The sequence below is a fragment of the Peromyscus maniculatus genome, chromosome 1 (assembly GCF_049852395.1).
Source record: "Peromyscus maniculatus bairdii isolate BWxNUB_F1_BW_parent chromosome 1, HU_Pman_BW_mat_3.1, whole genome shotgun sequence".
Taxonomy (NCBI): Eukaryota; Metazoa; Chordata; class Mammalia; order Rodentia; family Cricetidae; genus Peromyscus; species Peromyscus maniculatus.
Window position 1 is genome coordinate 14,449,510 of NC_134852.1, and position 19,022 is coordinate 14,468,531.

At 46.5% G+C, this 19,022-nt stretch overlaps 1 protein-coding gene across 4 annotated transcripts; it reads left to right on the plus strand.

Moving 5' to 3' along the window:
• The first annotated feature begins 2,832 nt into the window (after positions 1–2,832).
• LOC102915833 (zinc finger protein 28) lies at positions 2,833–18,791 on the plus strand. Of its 4 annotated transcripts, none has more exons than XM_006993588.4 (7): positions 2,833–3,757; positions 4,316–4,407; positions 11,465–11,591; positions 11,716–11,811; positions 12,601–12,752; positions 13,926–14,040; positions 15,648–18,791. In XM_006993588.4, the coding sequence occupies exons 1-7, from the start codon at positions 3,550–3,552 to the stop codon at positions 17,342–17,344; spliced, it is 2,487 nt and encodes an 828-aa protein (XP_006993650.1). In that variant the 5' UTR covers positions 2,833–3,549; the 3' UTR covers positions 17,345–18,791. The 4 variants fall into 4 exon arrangements, with proteins under 4 accessions (XP_006993650.1, XP_015842545.1, XP_042126548.1 ...); XM_015987059.3 differs by lacking the exon at positions 2,833–3,757 and adding an exon at positions 4,486–4,532 and having other exon boundaries at positions 3,769–4,407; XM_042270614.2 differs by lacking the exons at positions 2,833–3,757; positions 4,316–4,407 and adding an exon at positions 8,617–11,254.
• Positions 18,792–19,022: the final 231 nt, after the last annotated feature.

The following is a 19,022-nucleotide window of genomic DNA, read 5'->3' on the forward strand; positions in this document are numbered from 1 at the left end:
GGGGATCTGATGCTCTTTTCTTGCCTCCATGGGCACTGTATGTACCCAATGCACATGAAATACATGAAAGCAAAACACTCATGCACATAAAATAAAAACCAATCTCTCAGGTGACGATGCTGCAAGATTGTTTTTGTTAAAATTAGTATAAAATTACCTCCAGGTTATATGAGGTGTTTTTGAAGCATAAATGGACTTTATATTTAGACTTTGGATTTATTCCTAAAATATTTCATTATGGTATGCACATATTCCCAAATCAGAAAAATTAGTCTAACACTATTGGTCTGGAACATTTTGGATAATGAGTATTCTGTTTGTCAGGCAGTGGTTACACACACCTTTAAACTCTACACTTAGGAGGAGGCAGAGGCAGGTAGATTTCTGAGTTCAAGGATAGCCAGGGCTACCCAGAGAAACCCTGTCTCAAAAAACAAAACAAAAGCAAAAACAAATGAAGAGTATTCTCTTACTCTATCTTAAATACATTACTTGGTTCGATTAGGTAATGTAAGTGAAGGATTATCACATCTGTGTTCATGAGGGACACTACTTTGTAATTTCCCAACTCACATGGCTATTCCAATGATCTATTTCTTAAGCAAGTTTGGTGATTTGTGAGTTCTTTTAAGATATAGGTTTGTTTTGTCTACCTATCAATGGGAATGACATTGCCTACAGTGTTTGATCATTTATCTCTTAATGGGACTGATGATGTAGCTCAGTGGTAGCACATTTGCCTAGTTTATATCAAGCCCTGGAATTCCACCCTAGGACAAAACCAAAAATGAACAAACTAAAACAGTGAACACTTTGCCAGACTCCATAACAAAAACATCTCAAAACAAAAAACTAAACAAAACAAAAAATGCCCCTGAGAAAAGTATTGATGTCTTCATTTTATTAATGTCCCTGTTTCCTTTTTAAAAAAATTAGACTGAGACTCACTATGTAGTCCTGGCTGGCCTGGAACTTGCTACATAGACCAGGCTGGTCTTGAACTCACAGATATCTGCCTGCTTCTGCCTTCTGAGTGTTATTAAAGACATGTGCCCCTACATCTGTCCTTTCCCTTTTTGTTTCTTGGGCAGTTTGGATCTATCTATCATCTATCTATCTATCTATGCATTGGTTTTATTTATTTTTTCAAAGCTTTTTGTTTCATTGATTTTTCTTAATATTCTGTTTGGAATTTCATTGATTCTCTCTCCTCTCCCTCTGTCTCTCTCTATGTGTGTCTTTGTGTGTGTGTGTATATGTCTGTCTGCCCCTTGCTTCCTCTTTCCAGCCCTTGGTTTACTTTGCTATTCTTTAACCAGTTTATATTTTTAAGATGGAAGCTTAGTTTTGAGCTTCCATTTTTTTTTCTGATCTCTTCATGAATACTCTTGTTTTTTTTTTTTTTCTGAAAAAAAAAAAATCTTTTTAGTTGCCAGTCACAAGTTTGGACATGTACTTCCATTTTCATTTAGTTCTAAAATTTGATTTTCAGAATTAAAAAAAAAATCTACTTGGCTATTTTATTCAAGTTAGAGGAGACTGCATGATACTTTTACATGTATCATCTAGTCCTGTTATTCAGAAAGGTTTACTTTTAAGTATGTGTGTCTCTGTGTGGGTATGTGCACATGTGTGCAGATGTCCTTGGAGGCCAGAAGAGGGCATTGGATCCCCTGGAGCTGGAGTTACATGTGATTGTAAGCTCCCAGCTGAACTCAAGTCTTTTGCAAAAACAGTATGCATTCTTAAACACTGAGCCATCTCTCCAGCCCATTGATTCTTTTTTTTTTTTCTTTCAAAATATTTTTTATATTTTCCTCAAAATGTGCTTTTTGATTTGATTCAATAGTTGGGGTAGTGCTAATCCTCAAATATTTTGGAGGTTTGTAAATCCCTTTATATTAGTGTTGTACATTCGGTTTGCTACCTGATAAGCAAGAATATGATATCCTTACTTTGTGCTGCCAGTCCCTTTGCCTGGAAACAGAACCATTATACTATAATTCCTTATTGATGGATTCAAAATTAGTGTGTACTCTGCTAGCATGGAAGTGTGACAACAGATGCTGAAGAGACAAGACGCAGTCAGTGTCTGTCAGTTATTCAGCTGTTGGTCTGTCTGACTCTGGAACAGCCTTTTCTGTGACACTGAATTGTGTCAACCTTGTTTATTCTGCGCATGTGTCTCAAGGCTTCCTTGGATTGCTCTAGTCAGGAGGTCATTTTAATTCAGTTATTGAGATCATGAGTCCTTTGGGAAAAGGAGACCAATCTAGAGGCAGGAAATGGGGCTGGTGGTGGGTGCAATAATAGCAAATAGTGAGAAGAGGTCACTGGAGCTATGACACTAGGCAGCACTCTCTTAGATGATTGAATGACAAAAAGGAACAGCCCACAGCCCTCAATGCGACCTTCTCGGGGAACATCATACAAGAGGGAGCAGAATGTAAGAGGCTGAGAATAGCGATGAGTGCTGTGGAATGCTTCTGGACACGTCATGACTGTTATGCTCATGAACTCACAAGAACTGTGATTACCTGCACAAGATCGGGCCAATCAATATTCCAGCATGGACAGAAGGGCTTACCCCTCCACACCTAGCTGAGGAGCTATTGGCAAATGAAGGCAGCTGGGAGAGAGGGAGTCATTTTTCTTTGGGGATGTGCCTGCCCCCCAACCAGATTGCCCATGCTCAAGTGGATGATCATCCACCCATGTGCATGCAGGGAGCACTAACTGGATTCAGTTGGCTATATTTAAAAACAAACAAACAAAAAAAATGAATGTGGAAGTATTGGGGTGTCTGATGGGGGTGGGTGGGAGAGGAGAAGAGTTGGATATATGAAACTGACAAAGAATAAACATTTTAAAGGTTCATCCCAGAAGAAAATCTAGGAAAAGACTGCAGACCTAGGACCTGCCTGTGCATGTAGAGGGGCCTTTTGAACACCATGTATTAGAATTGAGGGGGTCTGGGGAGAATGGAAGGAGATGACCACAGCAACTATATCCCAAACTGACAAGCACCTCCAACCAAAACCACTGTGGATTTGTCAAGGCCTGCATTAGCCCAGCCCAACTCACGACATCTCCTAACTCCCCTCAGTGAAATCAACCTCAAACAACGCGCCGGTCGCCCTGCCACCGCGCACGTACGCTCCGACTGCCACCTCAACTCCCAGAGACCTCTGGGGAACTGTTTCGCGCGATCCGTGTTTCGGGCAGGGAACAGTGGTCCACAGTCGTGGTCTTCTCAGCATCCTGGGGCAGGACAGACTGAATTTGGCTTGGCGCTACCGAGTTCCCGTCTAGGAACTACATTTCCCAGCGGGCATTGGGCGTAAGCGAAGTCCACTTCCGGCGCGTTCCGGCTGAACTGCCTGAGGGTCGGAACCTTCAGGGCCGGGTTAGGCAGGGAGAGGGCGTGGCCGGCCAGGGCGTGGCGGGCGTGGCCTGCAGGGTGCGGGTGTGGCCGGGGGTGTGTCCGCGAGTCTCGGCCTCGGAGGGCGTCTGCGGCCTGCCCGGGAGAGCGTGTGCCCCTCGTGTGACATGCGGGAGGTGACGAGTGGGGGGCCGCGGGAGCCCCGGACCCTCCTGGGGCGCGGCACCCTCTGCACAAAGCCCAGGGCTGGGGGAGGTCCTGCCGTGGGAACTACAGCCGCTCGTGGGCGTCCCGCCCGGGGAAGGCCGCGCTCCAAGAATGGCCTGGCCTCCCAGGGCGGGCACAGAGCGGTGACCTCGGGGCCTGCGCACAAAGGTGAGTGGCCAGAGATGACTCTGTTCGGGGTGTGAAGGGAGGGTAAGGGCCGAAGGTTCTCGAGGCCTTGTTGCTGGAGATGGGGTCTCTGGGCTCTGAGTGTGATGTTGTTAGACGGCAATCGATCCCTGAAAGCTCAACTTGGAGCCGGAACAGCCCAGCAGAAGTGCAGCGGGGGACGTGGACGTCTCCGGGTCACCTTAGTTTAGACTTGTCTCCATGCCCATGCTTCAAGAGATGAAACTCCCAGGGGGCACTGGAGAGATGGCTCGTGGTGGCTCACAACCATCCCTAAGTCCAGTTGCAAGGGATATAATCCTCTCTTCTGAACTCCATGGGCACAAGACACGCACGTGGTGCACGTATATACATGCAGGCAACACACACACACACATAAACTTTTAAAAAAGAGACAACCAGACTCCTCATCCTAGCCTCTCCTTACTCGGGCACAGGGTAATAACGGGATCTCATCTCATCTTTTCAAAATGGTCTGACCCTGCTCGTGTAGGGTGTAGCCTTGTGTAGACTTGGTGTCTAGTCCTTCCTTTTCCCCAGCCCTGCTTTCCAGAGATACCAACTTCCTCCAGGAGATTAACCGCAAACAGGAAGCTGCCCCTCCAGGGACTAAACTGAAAGCCAAGTGTCAGGTGAGTCACATTTTCTCTCTGCTCCCTGAAATAGTCTTGCCTTTTCAATACTTAATGATGTTTATTTTCTCTGAAAAGTTTTCAGTTTAAGAGACCTGTCCTGGGTGCTGTTTCCTCATACTCTGGTGAGTGATGGGCCACAGGGAAAGCTGCAAACTGATCAGGGCTCTTCCTCCTCCTTCCTTTTCATCGAAGCTGCTCTTTGTTCATGGAAGAAATGATACATCCCCTGTGTTGTTCCACTTGTCTCAGAAGAACTTTGTTTTTTGACAAGGTTCATCTACATAGTCCTGATTGCCTTAGAACTCACTATGTAGACCAGGCTGGCCTTGAACTACTGAGATCTGAGTGCTGGGATGGAAGGTGTATGCTATCAAGCCCTGCTTCAGAAGGATTCTTACATTCAGAAATGCAGCAAACTTTCTACCTGATTTCTTTGAGGAAACATAGGAGAAATATATTATGGCTAAGCCCCACGTAGGGGATAGAGTCAGGGGCTCAGTGGGTAAGAGCACTTGCTCTGTCAGTGTGAGGACCTGAGTGTGAATCCTCAGTACCAGGGTAAGAAGGCCAGTGTGCTCCTGTAGACCTCGGCATTTCCAGACAGAGGCAGATACATTCTAGAGCTCTCTGGCCCAGCAGCCTGGACAAAAAGGTGAACTTCTAATTTAGTGAGAAACCCTGTCTCAACGCAGTAAAGGAGGCTGCCCAGCATGCTGGTCGTGGCAGGGGCACAGGAACTATATACTCATGGGCACATACCCCCTCCACACACACACACAATTATTAATTGAGCTGGTGAAAAGGTTCAGTGAGTACTTACTGCCCAGCTGGACAGCCTGTGTTTAATCCCAGGGAGCCACGTGGAGGAAAGAGAAAAATGACTCCTGAAAGTTGTCCTGTGACATTAACGTGTGTGCTTGTATACACCCACACACAATCAATGTAATAATAGTTTTTTTTAGAAATAACTTTAAATTTAAAAACATCTCTTGATCTCTAAGAATCACAACCTGTTGACAGAAAGTCAAGAAAGCATGCGGGAATCCAGATTCCCTGATGTGGATCTGGGACGTCTTTTGTCTATTTCCTTTGATTTTGAGATAGGGTCTCCCTATGTAGCCTTGGCTGACCAGGGGCTCGCTATGTAGACGGCCTTGAGCTCATGGAGATCTGCTTGTCTCTGCCTCCTGAATGCTGGGATTAAAGGTATACACCGCCACACCAGGCCTTCATCCTCATCTCTTCCTCTGGGCCTCATGCCTCTGAGCTTCTGTAACCTCTGCTTCTACTCCTTTCTCTTCTGGGTGCCAGAGAGTGCTCTGCATGTCAGCTCTTTCTGTGTCAGCTCTCTGCTCAAAACTTTCCAAGGTGTCCCTGAGGAAAGACCCCACCCCTAAAGCAACAGGAAGCCGTCTGAGATGGGGTTCCTCGTTATCGCCAACATCCGCCCTTCACTGTCATCTTCTTTGTTTCGGGAAAGTTGCCTTCTCCTTTTGCAACCATACCCTTTAAAATCTCAAATCTTGGGGTAGGTCAGTGGGGGACCAGAGTTTGGATCTCCACACATAAGCCCGGCATGTGAGAGCTTGCACGCGCGCGCGCGCGCGCGCGCGCGCACACACACACACACACACACACACACACACACACACACACACGAGGGGGAGAGGAGAGAGAGAGAGAATGTGAAAGAATAAAAGGGAGGAGGGAGGGAGCCAGGGGTGATGGCAGGCTCTGTTGTCTCAGGTACTCAGGATACTGCCATACGTCATCCCAGCAGCGTCTTGAGCCCGGAAGTTTGGGATGAGCCAAGGCATCAGGGCAAGATTTTGTTTCAGAAAGGGAAAGTCAAAACCAACTATTGCCAGTTATAAGAAAACATCTGACTGCTTTTCTCTCCTTTGGGGGTCACCAAATTCTAGTCTCCTTGATGGTGACAAGGCAGTCACAAATGCTAGGGAGAATAGATATGCGTGCAGTAGGACTCAGACATGACTGGACAACATATTTGTTACATCGGCCCACTTAGAAAAGTCATTTCTAGTCGGCGGTGGTGGCGCACGCCTTTAATCCCAGCACTCGGGAAGCAGAGCCAGGCGAAACTCTGTGAGTTTGAAGCCAGCCTGGGCTACCAAGTGAGCCCCAGGAAAGGCGCAAAGCTATACAGAGAAACCCTGTCTCAAAAAACCAAAAAAAAGAAAAAAAAGAAAAAGTGATTTCTAAAACAATTGTTTTGGGGGAGGAGTTTTGTAATCTGAAGATTTTCCTTTTTTATTTCTGTTTAAAAACTATAAAATTGTGGTGGCACATGCCTTTTATTTCCAGCACTGGGGAGGCAGAGGCAGGTGAATCTCTGAGTTCATGGCCAGCCTGGTCTACAGAGCAAATTCCAGGACAGCTAGGGCTACCCAGAGAAACCCTGTCTTGAAAAACCAAAACCAAATTGACACCAAAAAAACCTATAAAACCATTCTATTGTGGTGCCACTTAATGTAAACTGCATTGCTGTATACAAAATGTGGTCTTTCATATTCCACCAAATAGGCATCATTTTCAAAAATTTCTAAGAACATATGATTTAAAAAAACAGAAAGATGGATGACTTGGTTTGTTTAGTAAAGCATATATGAGAAGTATTTGAAAATCTGAAGAAAAGAAAAAAAAAGATGAGTGCAAGACAGAGCATCCAGAATCACGAAGTTGGAACTCTAGGCCTTGGCCCTGTAAAAAGCCTGTAGAAGATTGTGTGAGAATGTAAGGGTTCCTGTACAAATAGTCAGCGTCTTGCTTCCTTTCACTATTTTGAAAGAGAGTATCTTTTACTTACTCTTTGCCAATTTTGTGTGTGTGAACAATGTATGTTGATCATAGGCACCACGACTCCTCCCTCCTCCAACTCCTAACCCCCCCTTCATATCATTTTCTTTTTCTGTGAATAACACACTGAATCGGTTAGTGCTGGCTGCTGCCTGCCCTTGTTGATTTGATCTTGTGCAGGTGACCACAGCTCAGTAGTTCATGAGTGTAACAGCCTTGTCATATCCAGAAGGCAGAGTCTTCTGTCCCACCAGCCACTTCCCAGATAACCACACAGAGACTCGTTATTAATTATAAATGCTAGGCTGATAGCTCAGGCTTGTTACTAGCTAACTTTTACATTTTAAATTAGCCCATATTTCTTGTCTATGCTCTCCCGCATGTCGGTACTTCTTTTGGCATGGCACATTCATCTTGCTTCTCTCCACATCTCCTCATGACTCCTGAGATTCCTCCCTTCTTCCCAGTATTCTTCTGCCCCCAAAATCCTGCCTAGCTGTCGACATTGTCAGCTCTTTATTAACCAATGAGAGTGATACATATTCACATTGTATAAAAAGATTGTTCCACAGCACAGCGTGTCACAGCACTCCTTCCTATCTTCTAGTGTTTCCATAATGTCCCCTGAGCCTTTGGGGTATGAGATGATCAAGGTGTCCCATTCTGGGCTGAGCACTCGACATTCACTTGTTCTCGGTACTTAGGCCAGTTATGTGTCCTTGTATGAACTGCTGTCCACTAATTCTGTCTTTGGACACTATTTGAAATACTGTGTCTGCATTGAAATGTTTGGATATTAGTATAGTTGAAGGTTTCTACTGCCGAATCTTACTGAGTTTTGAGAATTAAAGGTATTTAGCTTCTGGCCAACTCAGGACACTAGTGTTGATCCTTCGTAGTGAGATGCCTACCAAAAAGCAGTCAGTGCTCTTTGTGGCAGGATACAGGCAAAAAGGTGAGAGCTGAGAAGCATTTGTTTTGGCTGTATGCCCAGGCAGGCATGCTAGGTCATGCTTTGCTCAAGCTCACAGAACAGTTCTCTGCTCCGCAAGTGTTGCCAGATGACAAACACTGCCTAGGCTCTTTTGGTCTGCAGCTTAGGGAACCCCCCGCCCCCCATCAGGAGTTTACTAACAGCTATGGAGACAGCTCAGCCGGTGAAGCGTTTGCAGGGCAAGTGTGAAGACCTGAGTTCAGTCCAACGCCTATTTTCTTTTTTTTTTTTTTTTTTTTTTTTTTTGGTTTTTCGAGACAGGGTTTCTCTGTGTAGCTTTGCGCCTTTCCTGGAGCTCACTTGGTAGACCAGGCTGGCCTCGAACTCACAGAGATCCGCCTGGCTCTGCCTCCCAAGTGCTGGGATTAAAGGCGTGCGCCACCACCGCCCGGCCTATTTTCTTTTTTTAAGTAGACCATGAATGAGGAAGAGATACACAGCATTGCCCCGGCCTACACACACACACACACACACACACACACACACACACACACACACACACACAGTCACACACACAGTCACACACACATACACAGATAATCACTTAAAAACTATTTCATTGCTGGACATCGGTGGCGCATGTCTTTAATCCCAGCACTCGGGAGGCAGAGCCAGGCAGATCTCTGTGAGTTCAAGGCCAGCCTGGTCTACAGAGCGAGATCTAGGACAGGCACCAAAACTACAGAGAAACCGTGTCTTGAAAAACCAAAAAAAAAAGAAAAAAAAAAAAAAGAAAAAGAAAACCATTTCATCTTGTCTTTCTGTGATTGAGTTAAAGTGCCTTCAGAGTTTGGCCGCAGGCTCAAGTTATGATGGTGTCTTATTCACAGGCTCTGACTTGGGAACTTAGGTTTCTATCACACAGACCGTCCAGCAGAGGAGCTCAGGTGTTGTTCAGCTTGTGACTGGTTGAATGAGGACTTAGGTTTGGTGCAGTGAGGGATACTCAGATTGGAAGGCTGACATGATAGCTTTTTCCATCCTTCTTCCCCATCTTTTATTTTGAGAGAGGATCTCTAGGTGTGCGTGTGTGTGTGTGTGTGTGTGTGTGTGTGTGTGTGTGTGTGTGTGTGTGTGTTTAATGTCAGTGTGCAGTGGAGTCGTCAGAGGACAGCTTGCAGGTTCTCTCTCTTCACCATGTGGATTCCAGAGATCAAACTCAAGTTGTCAGGCTTGGCAGCTTTACCCACTGAGCCATCTTGCCAGTCAGCCCACAATTTTAAAAGACCAAATCTGAAATTCTCTGGACATTACTTCCAACCAGGATCCTCATCTTTGAGAAGAATCTCCATCATTGTTTTAGAGTGTATCCTTCCCTACATTTATGGTGCATCTCTCCCTGTACATGTGGAGCTGAAAGAAAAACAAGGTAACTCTGTGGCGTGTTTGCATCATACCATCTGTGCAGGATAGTTTTATGTCAACTTGACATGAGCTAACGTCATGTGAGAGGAGGGAGCCTCAGTTAAGAAAATGCCTCCATGAGACAGAGTTGAAGGGCATTTTCTTAGTCAGTGATTGATGAGGGAGGGCCAAGCCTATTGTGGGTGGTGCCAGTGGTCCTGGGTTCTATAGGAAAGCAGGTTGAGCAAGCCGTGGGAAGCAAGCCAGTGAGCAGTACTCCTCCGTGGCCTCTGTATGAGCTCCTGCCTCCAGGATCCTACCCTGTTTGAGTTCCTATCCTGACTTCCTTCAGAGATGGACTACAATGTAGATGCACAAGCCAAATAATCCCTTTCCTCCACAAGGTGCTTTGGTCATGGGGTTTCATCTCAGCAATAGTAACCCTAAGACACCACCCTGTTCTTCTATTCCACAACTTGTGTTTTGGGACACAATACTTCCTGAATATCTTCCATGTCATTGTACTGTGACTCCTTTCCACTCCCCTCCCCTCCCTTCTCCTCCCCCCCCCATCCCATTCCAAATTTATATTTTGAGACATGGTCTCACATGGTCCAGGCTGGTCTTGAACTTGATATTTAGTTGGAGATGGCCTTGAATTCCTGATATTCCTGCCTCCATTTCTATAATGCTAGAAATCAGCGTGTACCACCATGGCCAGTAGGCTGCATCTCTCTGTCTCGCTGTCTTTGTATATTCCACACTAGCCTCAAACTTGGAGCCCTTTAGTTTCTGCCTCCCAACTGCTGGAATTACAGGCCTGCATCACCATGTCAGCACCTAAAGGCATTATATTAATTTTAAAACTTGATAGTGGTTTTCATTCTTATCACACATTTTTTTTTAAGAAAATTTTTTTTAGAAAAAAAAAAAACGTAGGTCATGTTTTAGTGTTAATGAACTTGCAGTGAAAATGATAGGTAATAACAACTCTTAGGTCCCAGCCGGGGGATCGACTGGATCTTTTGAGAATCCTCTCTTGGTTTCTTTCCTGGTCCCTGTGCTGTTCCAGGCCATACATGTGTCACAAGGTGGAGCAGGCTCTAAGATCCTGTGGTACTCAGGACAACTTGACTTTCATTATGTATTGTTAGAAATTGATCACAGATATTTTATGTGAATACATGCCTGTGCTGGCTAGTTTTTTTTTTTTTTTAAGATTTATTTATTATGTATACAGAAGAGGGGTGCTAGATCTCATTACAGATGGTTGTGAGCCACCATGTGGGTGCTGGGAACTGAACTCAGGACCTCTGGAAGAGCAGTCAGTGCTCTTAACCTCTGAGCCATCTCTCCAGCCCCAACTGGCTAGTTTTATGTCAGCTTGACACAAGCTATATCATCTGAGAGGATGGAACCTCAGTTGATGTCACCATAAGATGGGGCTGTGGGCAGGCCTATAGGGCAATTTCTTAATGATCGACAGAGGGAGGGCCCAGTTCATTATGGGTGGGACCACCCCGGGCTAGTGGTCCAGAGTTCTGTAAGAAAGCAGCCTAAGCAGCCATGAGGAGTAAGCCAGCAAGCAGCACCCCTCCATGGCCCCTGCATCCGCTTCTGCCTCCAGCATCCTGCCCTGTTTGAGTTCCTGTCCTGACTTCCTTCAGCGATGAACAGCAATGCTGACGTGTAAGCATAGTGAACCCCACCCCCCACTTGCTTTTGGTCATGGTGTTCTGTCACAGCAATAGAAACCCTGACTGAGACAGTCTCCAGATGCCTTTCCTTCCTAAAGGACTAGGGTGAGGACAGGTGGGAGGTCAGGGTCCATCTAAGAACCCTGTGGTCCCCTGTGTCCCCCGACACTGGCTGAGCACCAGGGCGCCTTTGTCGTTGCAGGGCGTGGTGACGTTTGGGGACGTGGCTGTCGTGTTCTCCCGGGAGGAGTGGGAGTGGCTCAGCCCGGAGCAGAGGAGCCTGTACTGGAGGGTGATGCTGGACAACTACAGCAACCTGGCGTCCCTGGGTGAGGGAGTCCGCGCCTGTGGTCCTGGCGTCTTTCACTCATTCTCCCCCGATCCCTGTCCAGCCATTCTGGCGTGACCACCTCCCGTTTTTCTTTCTTTTTTCTGTTTTTCTCGTGCATCTAGGACTTTGTGCTTCTAAGCCAGATATGATCGCCTTGTTGGAACAAGGAGAAGATCCCTGGGTGACGAAAAGAAAGAGGACGGGAGGCCGGTGCCCAGGTGAGCGTGAGGAAGTGGAGCAGTGTGGCTGCTGCTGGCCCCAGCTCCTCCCGCAGACACTGTGGCCTCTTAGGCGTGGCTTTGCCATCCTCATGCTCCCTCTCTGCTCTCCAGCACGGCTCCATCCCCTGACGGATAGGTGACTTCTCTCTACACCCCTCCTTTGCCTTTCAGACTTAGGAACTCATACTTTAAAAAAAAATATGAATACATATGTGTTCATGTGTGTGTACATGCGTGTGTTTGGGTGAACACGCCTGTGTGTGTGTCTGTATGTAGGCCAGGGGTCAGAGGTCCGCCTCTATCACCTGTCTTTCGTTTTAATAATTTTGTGTATGTGAGTGTTTTGCCTGCGCTCCTGTCTGGACACTGCAGCACACGCATGCCTGGTGCCTGCAAAGAGGGCAGCAGCCCTCCTGGAGCCCAGTTACAGGGGTGAGCTGCCATTCAAGTGCGGGCATTGAACCCGGGTCCTCTGGAAGGGCGGCAGTGATCTTAGCAGCTGAGCCACCTCTCCAGCTCCATTGACTTCATTGATTATTATTTTTTAAAGATTTATTTACTTATTATGTATACAGCGTTCTGCCTGCACCAGATCTCATTACAGATGGTTGTGAGCCACCATGTGGTCGCTGGGAATTGAACTCATTTTTCATTTTTAAAAATTATTTTGTGTGTATGGGTATTTTGCCTGCATGTATTATCTGTGCATCACACCTGTTCGCCCCGCCCCCAACCTCCCACAAACAACAAATAATGAGGGCTATTTGCTTTGTTACTATCTTTTAGACTTAAAGGCTGTGCAGAAGTTCCCTCCAAAGGACTTACGTGAAGGGAAGTTTTCCCAGGCCGTGGTGAAGAAACAGCCCCTGCACTGTAGACCCAGGTGCTCTATGTTAGGGGGAAACTGGGATGGCGATGCTGTGTTCCAGACACTGAGGGTGAGTGCGGGTAAGCTTCAGGCAGCCCTTGATGATTCCTTAGACAGTGGGGAAATGCCCATGTGCATACATTCTTGGGTGCGTGCGTGCGTGCGTGCGTGCGTGCGTGCGTGCGTGCGTGCGTGCGTGTGCGCACAAATAGAGGGGGTGGAGGGATGAGTCCCAAACAAGCTCTTCAGGTGACTGAAGTGTGACTTAGAGCGAGCATCTGAGAACTCTGGGCAGGGTCTCAGTAGTTCCTCCTGTTCCCCCTGCTGGGAGAATTCCTCCCTGAGAAGATGAGCCCATCCTCCCTCCCCATGAGGAACTGATGACCAAATGTCCCAGTTAGGTTTCTAGTGCTGTGATAAAACACCATGACCAGAAGCAGCTCGGGGAGGAAAGGATTATTTCATATAGCATCTTACAGTCCATCATCCACGGAAGTCAGGGCAGAAACTCAAGCAGGGCAAGGAACCTGGAGGCAGGAGCTGATGCAGAGGCCATGGGGAGTGCTGCTCACTGGCTTGCTCCCCATGGCTTATTCAGCCTGCCTTTTTATATCTTGAACCACGGGTCCAGAGGTGGCATCACTCACAATGGGCTGGGCCTGCCCACATCAATCACTGATTAAGAACATACCCTGCAGGATTGCCTATAGGCCAGTCTGGTGGGAATATTTCCTTAATTGAAGTTCTGTCTTTATCAACTTGACCTAAAACTAACCAGCACGCCAAAGTGCAGTTTCACCAAAGTTCACCCAGGAGAACTAATGTGTGTATTGGAGTTACTTCCAGAGCATGGGTCAGGAGATGCTGGGAGGACTGTGGCTGACCCCAGAGTGGCCACACTGGAAAGTCTTCACCCATCATCATCAGTGGCCTCTCCATAGTGGCAGAGATGGACTCCCACCCCATCCCATGTGCAGTTAGGGCCGAGCTGCATTCAGATGTCTGGGAGGAGTGGCTGAATCTCAAGTGAGGGTCCTGTGACTCTCACCTCCTCTAAGAGTCACCAGCCCATAGGCTGCTCTTGCTGCTCTCTTGCAAGGAGGCGTGGTTGACCTGATGAAGAAGGCAGCTGTTCTTCTCCCTCTGACATCTTATTTATTCAGAGTGTGCTGTTTACAGTGTGTGGACACATTCCACCCTACTCTGGTCACCCAGGTTCATGAGTGTGTTTGTACCTTTTCAGGGCTTGAAGACCATCCCAGATATGGCTAGAGACAGCTCTCCGCAGCTTGTGTCAGCTCCCAAGAGGTTCTGTAAGGATGTGACGTGGGAGGCCTGTGATGACCTGGGGTCCTTAGGTAAGGCCTTCTCCCTCCCAGATCTTCAGGAGCCCTTGCCTTTTGTTTTTTTTTTTTTCTTTGAAATTTACTTTCAAGTGTGTGTGTGGTGCAGCCAGTGGAGGTCAGAAGAGGGCATTAGATCCCCTGGAGCTGTAGTTGGAGGTGATTGTGCACCACCTGATAGGAAAATAAACTCAGTCCTCTGCAAAAGTGCTATCTTAGAGAGACACCCCTGTAGCTAGAGTTTTCCTGCCTTGCCCACAGTCAGGACAAATCTCTGTCACCCGCCAGTCCCACAGCCGCTCAGACCCAACCAAGTAAACACAGAGACTTATATTGCTTACAAACTGTATGGCCGTGGCAGGCTTCTTGCTAACTGTTCTTATAGCTTAAATTAATCCATTTCCATAAATCTATACCTTGCCATGTGGATGGTGGCTTACCGGCGACTTCACATGCTGCTGGTCATGGCGGCATCTGGCAGTGTCTCTCTGCCTCAGCCTTCCGCTTCCCAGAATTCTCCTCTCTCCTTGTCCCACCTACTTCCTGCCTGGCCACTGGCCAATCAGTGTTTTATTTGACAGACAGACCATCCCACAGCACACCCCCACCCCCTTCTTTCTAATTCTTCCTATAGTAACAGTTCTTTTCTGTCAGAGTCAGGAAGCGGCTCACTCCATTTCAGAGTGACAAGAGCAGAAGCAAACACTGTCAGGACACTGTTTCTAAAACAGGTTTTGTCTCTTACTGGGGCAAGGGAAGGAGCCCTCTATGGTGCAAAGAGAGCTGGCACCAGGCTTGTTCTCAGGTGAGTGTGAGGATGGTGTGGTGACGTCACTGTAGCTTTGGTCAGGATGCAAATCCTCACCACCACCACCACACACTGAAAACCCTGCCAAGTCTTGCAAGTCTGGAGAGAAAAATCACACTCTTAGATTTCAGAATGACTCTTCTTCCTTTTCACCTTTTTTTTTTTTTTCTTTTTGTCCGGAGCTGAGGACCGAACCCAGGGCCTTGCGCTTGCTAGGCAAGCGCTCTACCACTGAGCTAAATCCCCCCCCCCCCTTTTTTTTTCTTTTTCTTTTTCTTTTTCTTTTTGTCCGGAGCTGAGGACTGAACCCAGGGCCTTGTGCTTGCTAGGCAAGCGCTCTACCACTGAGCTAAATCCCCAACCCCCTTTTCACCTTTTTTTAACAACTCATTTCCCTGTAGTTTTCTGTTTTCCTTATCTAGTTGGGTGCTTGTCTGCCTCTCAGTTTCTTGGGCATCTTTAAAGGTTAAATGACCCAGTTGTTTTATTTTGCGTATCAGCTGGACATCAGCAGATGACTGGGGAACGGGGAAGCTTTGTATGTCTGTGTCTGTGCGTGTGTGCCGGCCCACGCATGTGTAAACCATTGAAGAATCCCTCTAATGGAGTAGATGAGACATGATGTGGATAACTTGTATGAAGTAAAGTTTGAAATTTTTGACTCAGATATTGCAGAGAAACAAGGATGTCATTCCTAGTGGCTCCTTTGTGCCAGCAGGAAGGGTAGACAGAGGTCAAAGTGCAAGGAGACAAGCAGAAGATCACTTCCTCTTGATACAGAATAAAGGAGATCACATTTCCTCATCTATTTCAGGCCAGCAGTCTGTACATGAGGCCCAGGATTTGTTTCCAAGGCAGGACTCAAATGCCGAAAGGGTGACAGACAGAACTCCCAGCACTGAACTTGAGTGCTCCACCTTCAGAGAAAATTGGGATTCTGAGTGTGTGTTTGAAAGGAATGGCCATGATACACTGTTTGAGCAAGAGACGGTTACTCAGACCAAAGCCTTCTCAGAGGGGAGAGATTGTGTGTACATCAAATCTGGAAGATGGTTTCATTTGAACAGTTCAGAAGAGAGAAGTCATAATTGTGATTCAGGTAAAAGTTTTCCCCAAAATTCAGTGGTCATAAAAGAAACAGGAATCTATGCAGGCAAAAAACTTTTCAAATGTAATGAATGTAAGAAAACTTTCACCCAGAGCTCCTCCCTTACGGTTCACCAGAGAATTCATACCGGAGAGAAACCCTATAAATGTGATGAGTGTGGGAAGGCTTTCAGTGATGGCTCCTCTTTCGCACGACACCAGAGGTGCCACACAGGCAAGAAGCCGTACGAGTGCATCGAGTGCGGCAAAGCTTTCATACAGAACACCTCCCTTGTCCGTCACTGGAGATACTATCACACCGGGGAGAGACCCTTTGACTGCATCGACTGTGGCAAAGCCTTCAGTGACCACATAGGGCTTAATCAGCATAGGAGGATTCACACTGGAGAGAAGCCTTACAAGTGCGACGTGTGTCACAAATCCTTCCGGTACGGCTCATCCCTCACCGTGCACCAGAGGATTCATACTGGAGAGAAACCGTACGAGTGTGATATTTGCAGAAAAGCCTTCAGCCACCATGCGTCACTCACGCAGCATCAAAGAGTGCACTCTGGAGAAAAGCCTTTTAAATGTAAAGAGTGTGGGAAAGCTTTTAGGCAGAACATACACCTTGCTAGTCATTTGCGCATCCATACGGGGGAGAAGCCCTTTGAGTGTGGGGAATGTGGGAAATCCTTCAGCATCAGCTCACAGCTTGCCACTCATCAGAGAATTCACACAGGGGAAAAGCCCTATGAATGTAAGGTTTGTAATAAAGCATTTACGCAGAAGGCTCACCTTGCACAGCACCAGAAAACTCACACGGGAGAGAAGCCGTATGAGTGCAAGGAATGTGGCAAGGCCTTCAGCCAGACCACCCACCTCGTTCAGCATCAGAGGGTTCACACTGGAGAGAAGCCCTACAAATGTCTGGAGTGTGGGAAGGCCTTTGGGGATAACTCATCCTGTACTCAACATCAGAGACTCCACACCGGCCAGAGGCCGTATGAGTGTGTGGAATGTGGGAAGGCCTTCAAGACCAAGTCGTCCCTCATCTGCCATCGTAGATGTCACACTGGAGAGAAGCCTTACGAGTGCAGTGCGTGTGGCAAAGCCTTTAGCCACCGTCAGTCCCTTAGTGTGCATCAGAGAATTCATTCTGGGAAGAAACCGTACGAGTGTAAGGAGTGTAGGAAAACCTTCATCCAAATCGGACACCTCAACCAGCATAAGCGAGTCCACACTGGAGAGAGACCGTATAACTGCAAGAGGGGCAGGAAGGCCTTCAGGCAGACCGCGCACTTCGCTCACCATCAGCGACTTCACTCTGGCGAGGTGTCCACTCACTCTCTGCCTTCCACAGCCAGTCCTGTGGACCTCTTCTCCAAATTTGTGTGGAATCCATCCTCCCTTCCATCATCGTAATCTCAAAACATTGCCGTCTCCACTACACTACTTTATCAGTTCACCTCTCTGTCCCTTGGTTCCCCTTTGTCCCTTACAGGTTTGTTCTTCATGTTTCAGTCAGGTTGGGTTAGTTTTGGAGTGTAAATTAATTAATTTGCTCATCGAGACTTGTATTAATGCCTAAGGTGTGCTTAGTTCAGTGCCTGATCTGTGCCAAGTATTCAGCAAACAAAACTTGGCTCTTTTAAAGGTTTATTTTTGAAAATGGTCGTTTTATTGTAGTCAGCCCTGATAAGAATGATGCAATAGGATGAGGCTAGGGGAAACCAGATTTCGGAACACAGAGGCAGTCTCTGAGTTGTTGATGAGGCTTGCTTCTTTCCCGTGACAACTTGGTGCTAAGCCAAGGGTATGGTGGGCTCATCTGTAATCCTAGTGTTCATGAATTCAAGGCCAGCGGGGCAGCTTAGTGAGACCCTATCTCTAAATAAAAACAAACAGTTGATCCCACACTGCTGAATTGTATCATGGCTTTGGATTTGAACTACATGAATGTAAGTATGGTAATAGAACTTTCAGTGAGGTGACTCTCCTATACACATGGATAGACAATGTAAGTGTGTAGGACACCTGAAACAGATGAATGAATCAGAACGATTGGAAAAGTGCAAGGTTTTATATTCGTGTACTTAAAACTACCAAATTACTTAAGAATGAGAAAACTGAAGGATCTGATCTATTTAAAGTCACTGGTTTATGAATGCATTCTTGGTAAACATCCAAGTAGTAACTCTGGGGAAAACTGATTTACAGTGGAGCAGCAAACTGATTATTTTTGTATGGACCATAATCTAAATTTCTAAAAATGTGTTAAGTGGTTTTAAACATTGGTGATTATGTGACAGTTACATTTTAGTGTCTGTAGGTGAAGTTGTCTTGGCTGGCAGCCACACCTTCACTTACATATTGTTTGTGGTGCTTCCTTCTGTCTTCAGAGGGAAAGCTGTGTCGTGATGAGGACCATTTGGCTCAGAGAGTTTGGTTGAGCTACAGCAGTGATCGTTGGTTTGTCACAGAGGCAGAGTTGATGGCTGCACTGGAGACGGCCACATTAAGCCACAGATATTTACAGCTGAGGAGGAGGAGAAGGTACAAAAGTTCCTAACTTCATGGCAATAATAAACCCTGACCAGAAAACCAAAAACAAACCCAAGAACACTGGGCCAGTGCGACGGCTCAGCAGGTAAAGGCTCCAGTTGCCAATCCTGATGGCTGAGTTTGATCCTTGGAACTCGTGGTCGAAGAGAAAACTCCCTCCTGCGCGTTGTCCTGAGTTCACACCTTCACACAAGTGCTGTCGCAGGCACACTCCAAACACAAACATAGAAACTTTAAAAATACGGCTTATGAAGAGACGAAATTATTAAATGATAAAAAACAATAAAAGAAATATATTTATAGAAAATATGAAAACGTTTATGAGTTATCTTTCCAAAATGAGTACCATGAGGATATGTTGACAACTTCAGGAATCAGACAAGCATTTAAAGTATTTTTTTTAAAGAATTGTTTATTATTTATTTGTTTGTTTGTTTATTTTGAGACAGGGTCTCTTTGTGTGAAGCCTTGCCTGTCCTGGAACTTGCTATGTAGACCAGGCTCACTGAATTCATAGAGATCCATCTGCCTCTGCCTC

Excerpts from the sequence above, each read along its gene's own strand:
- LOC102915833 (XM_006993588.4), top strand. The coding sequence starts at position 3,550 with ATGCGGGAGGTGACGAGTGGGGGGCCGCGGGAGCCCCGGACCCTCCTG. Across the intron at positions 11,592-11,715 it reads CAGCAACCTGGCGTCCCTGG|GACTTTGTGCTTCTAAGCCA; the intron begins GTGAGGGAGTCC and ends TCGTGCATCTAG. Across the intron at positions 14,041-15,647 it reads TGATGACCTGGGGTCCTTAG|GCCAGCAGTCTGTACATGAG; the intron begins GTAAGGCCTTCT and ends CATCTATTTCAG.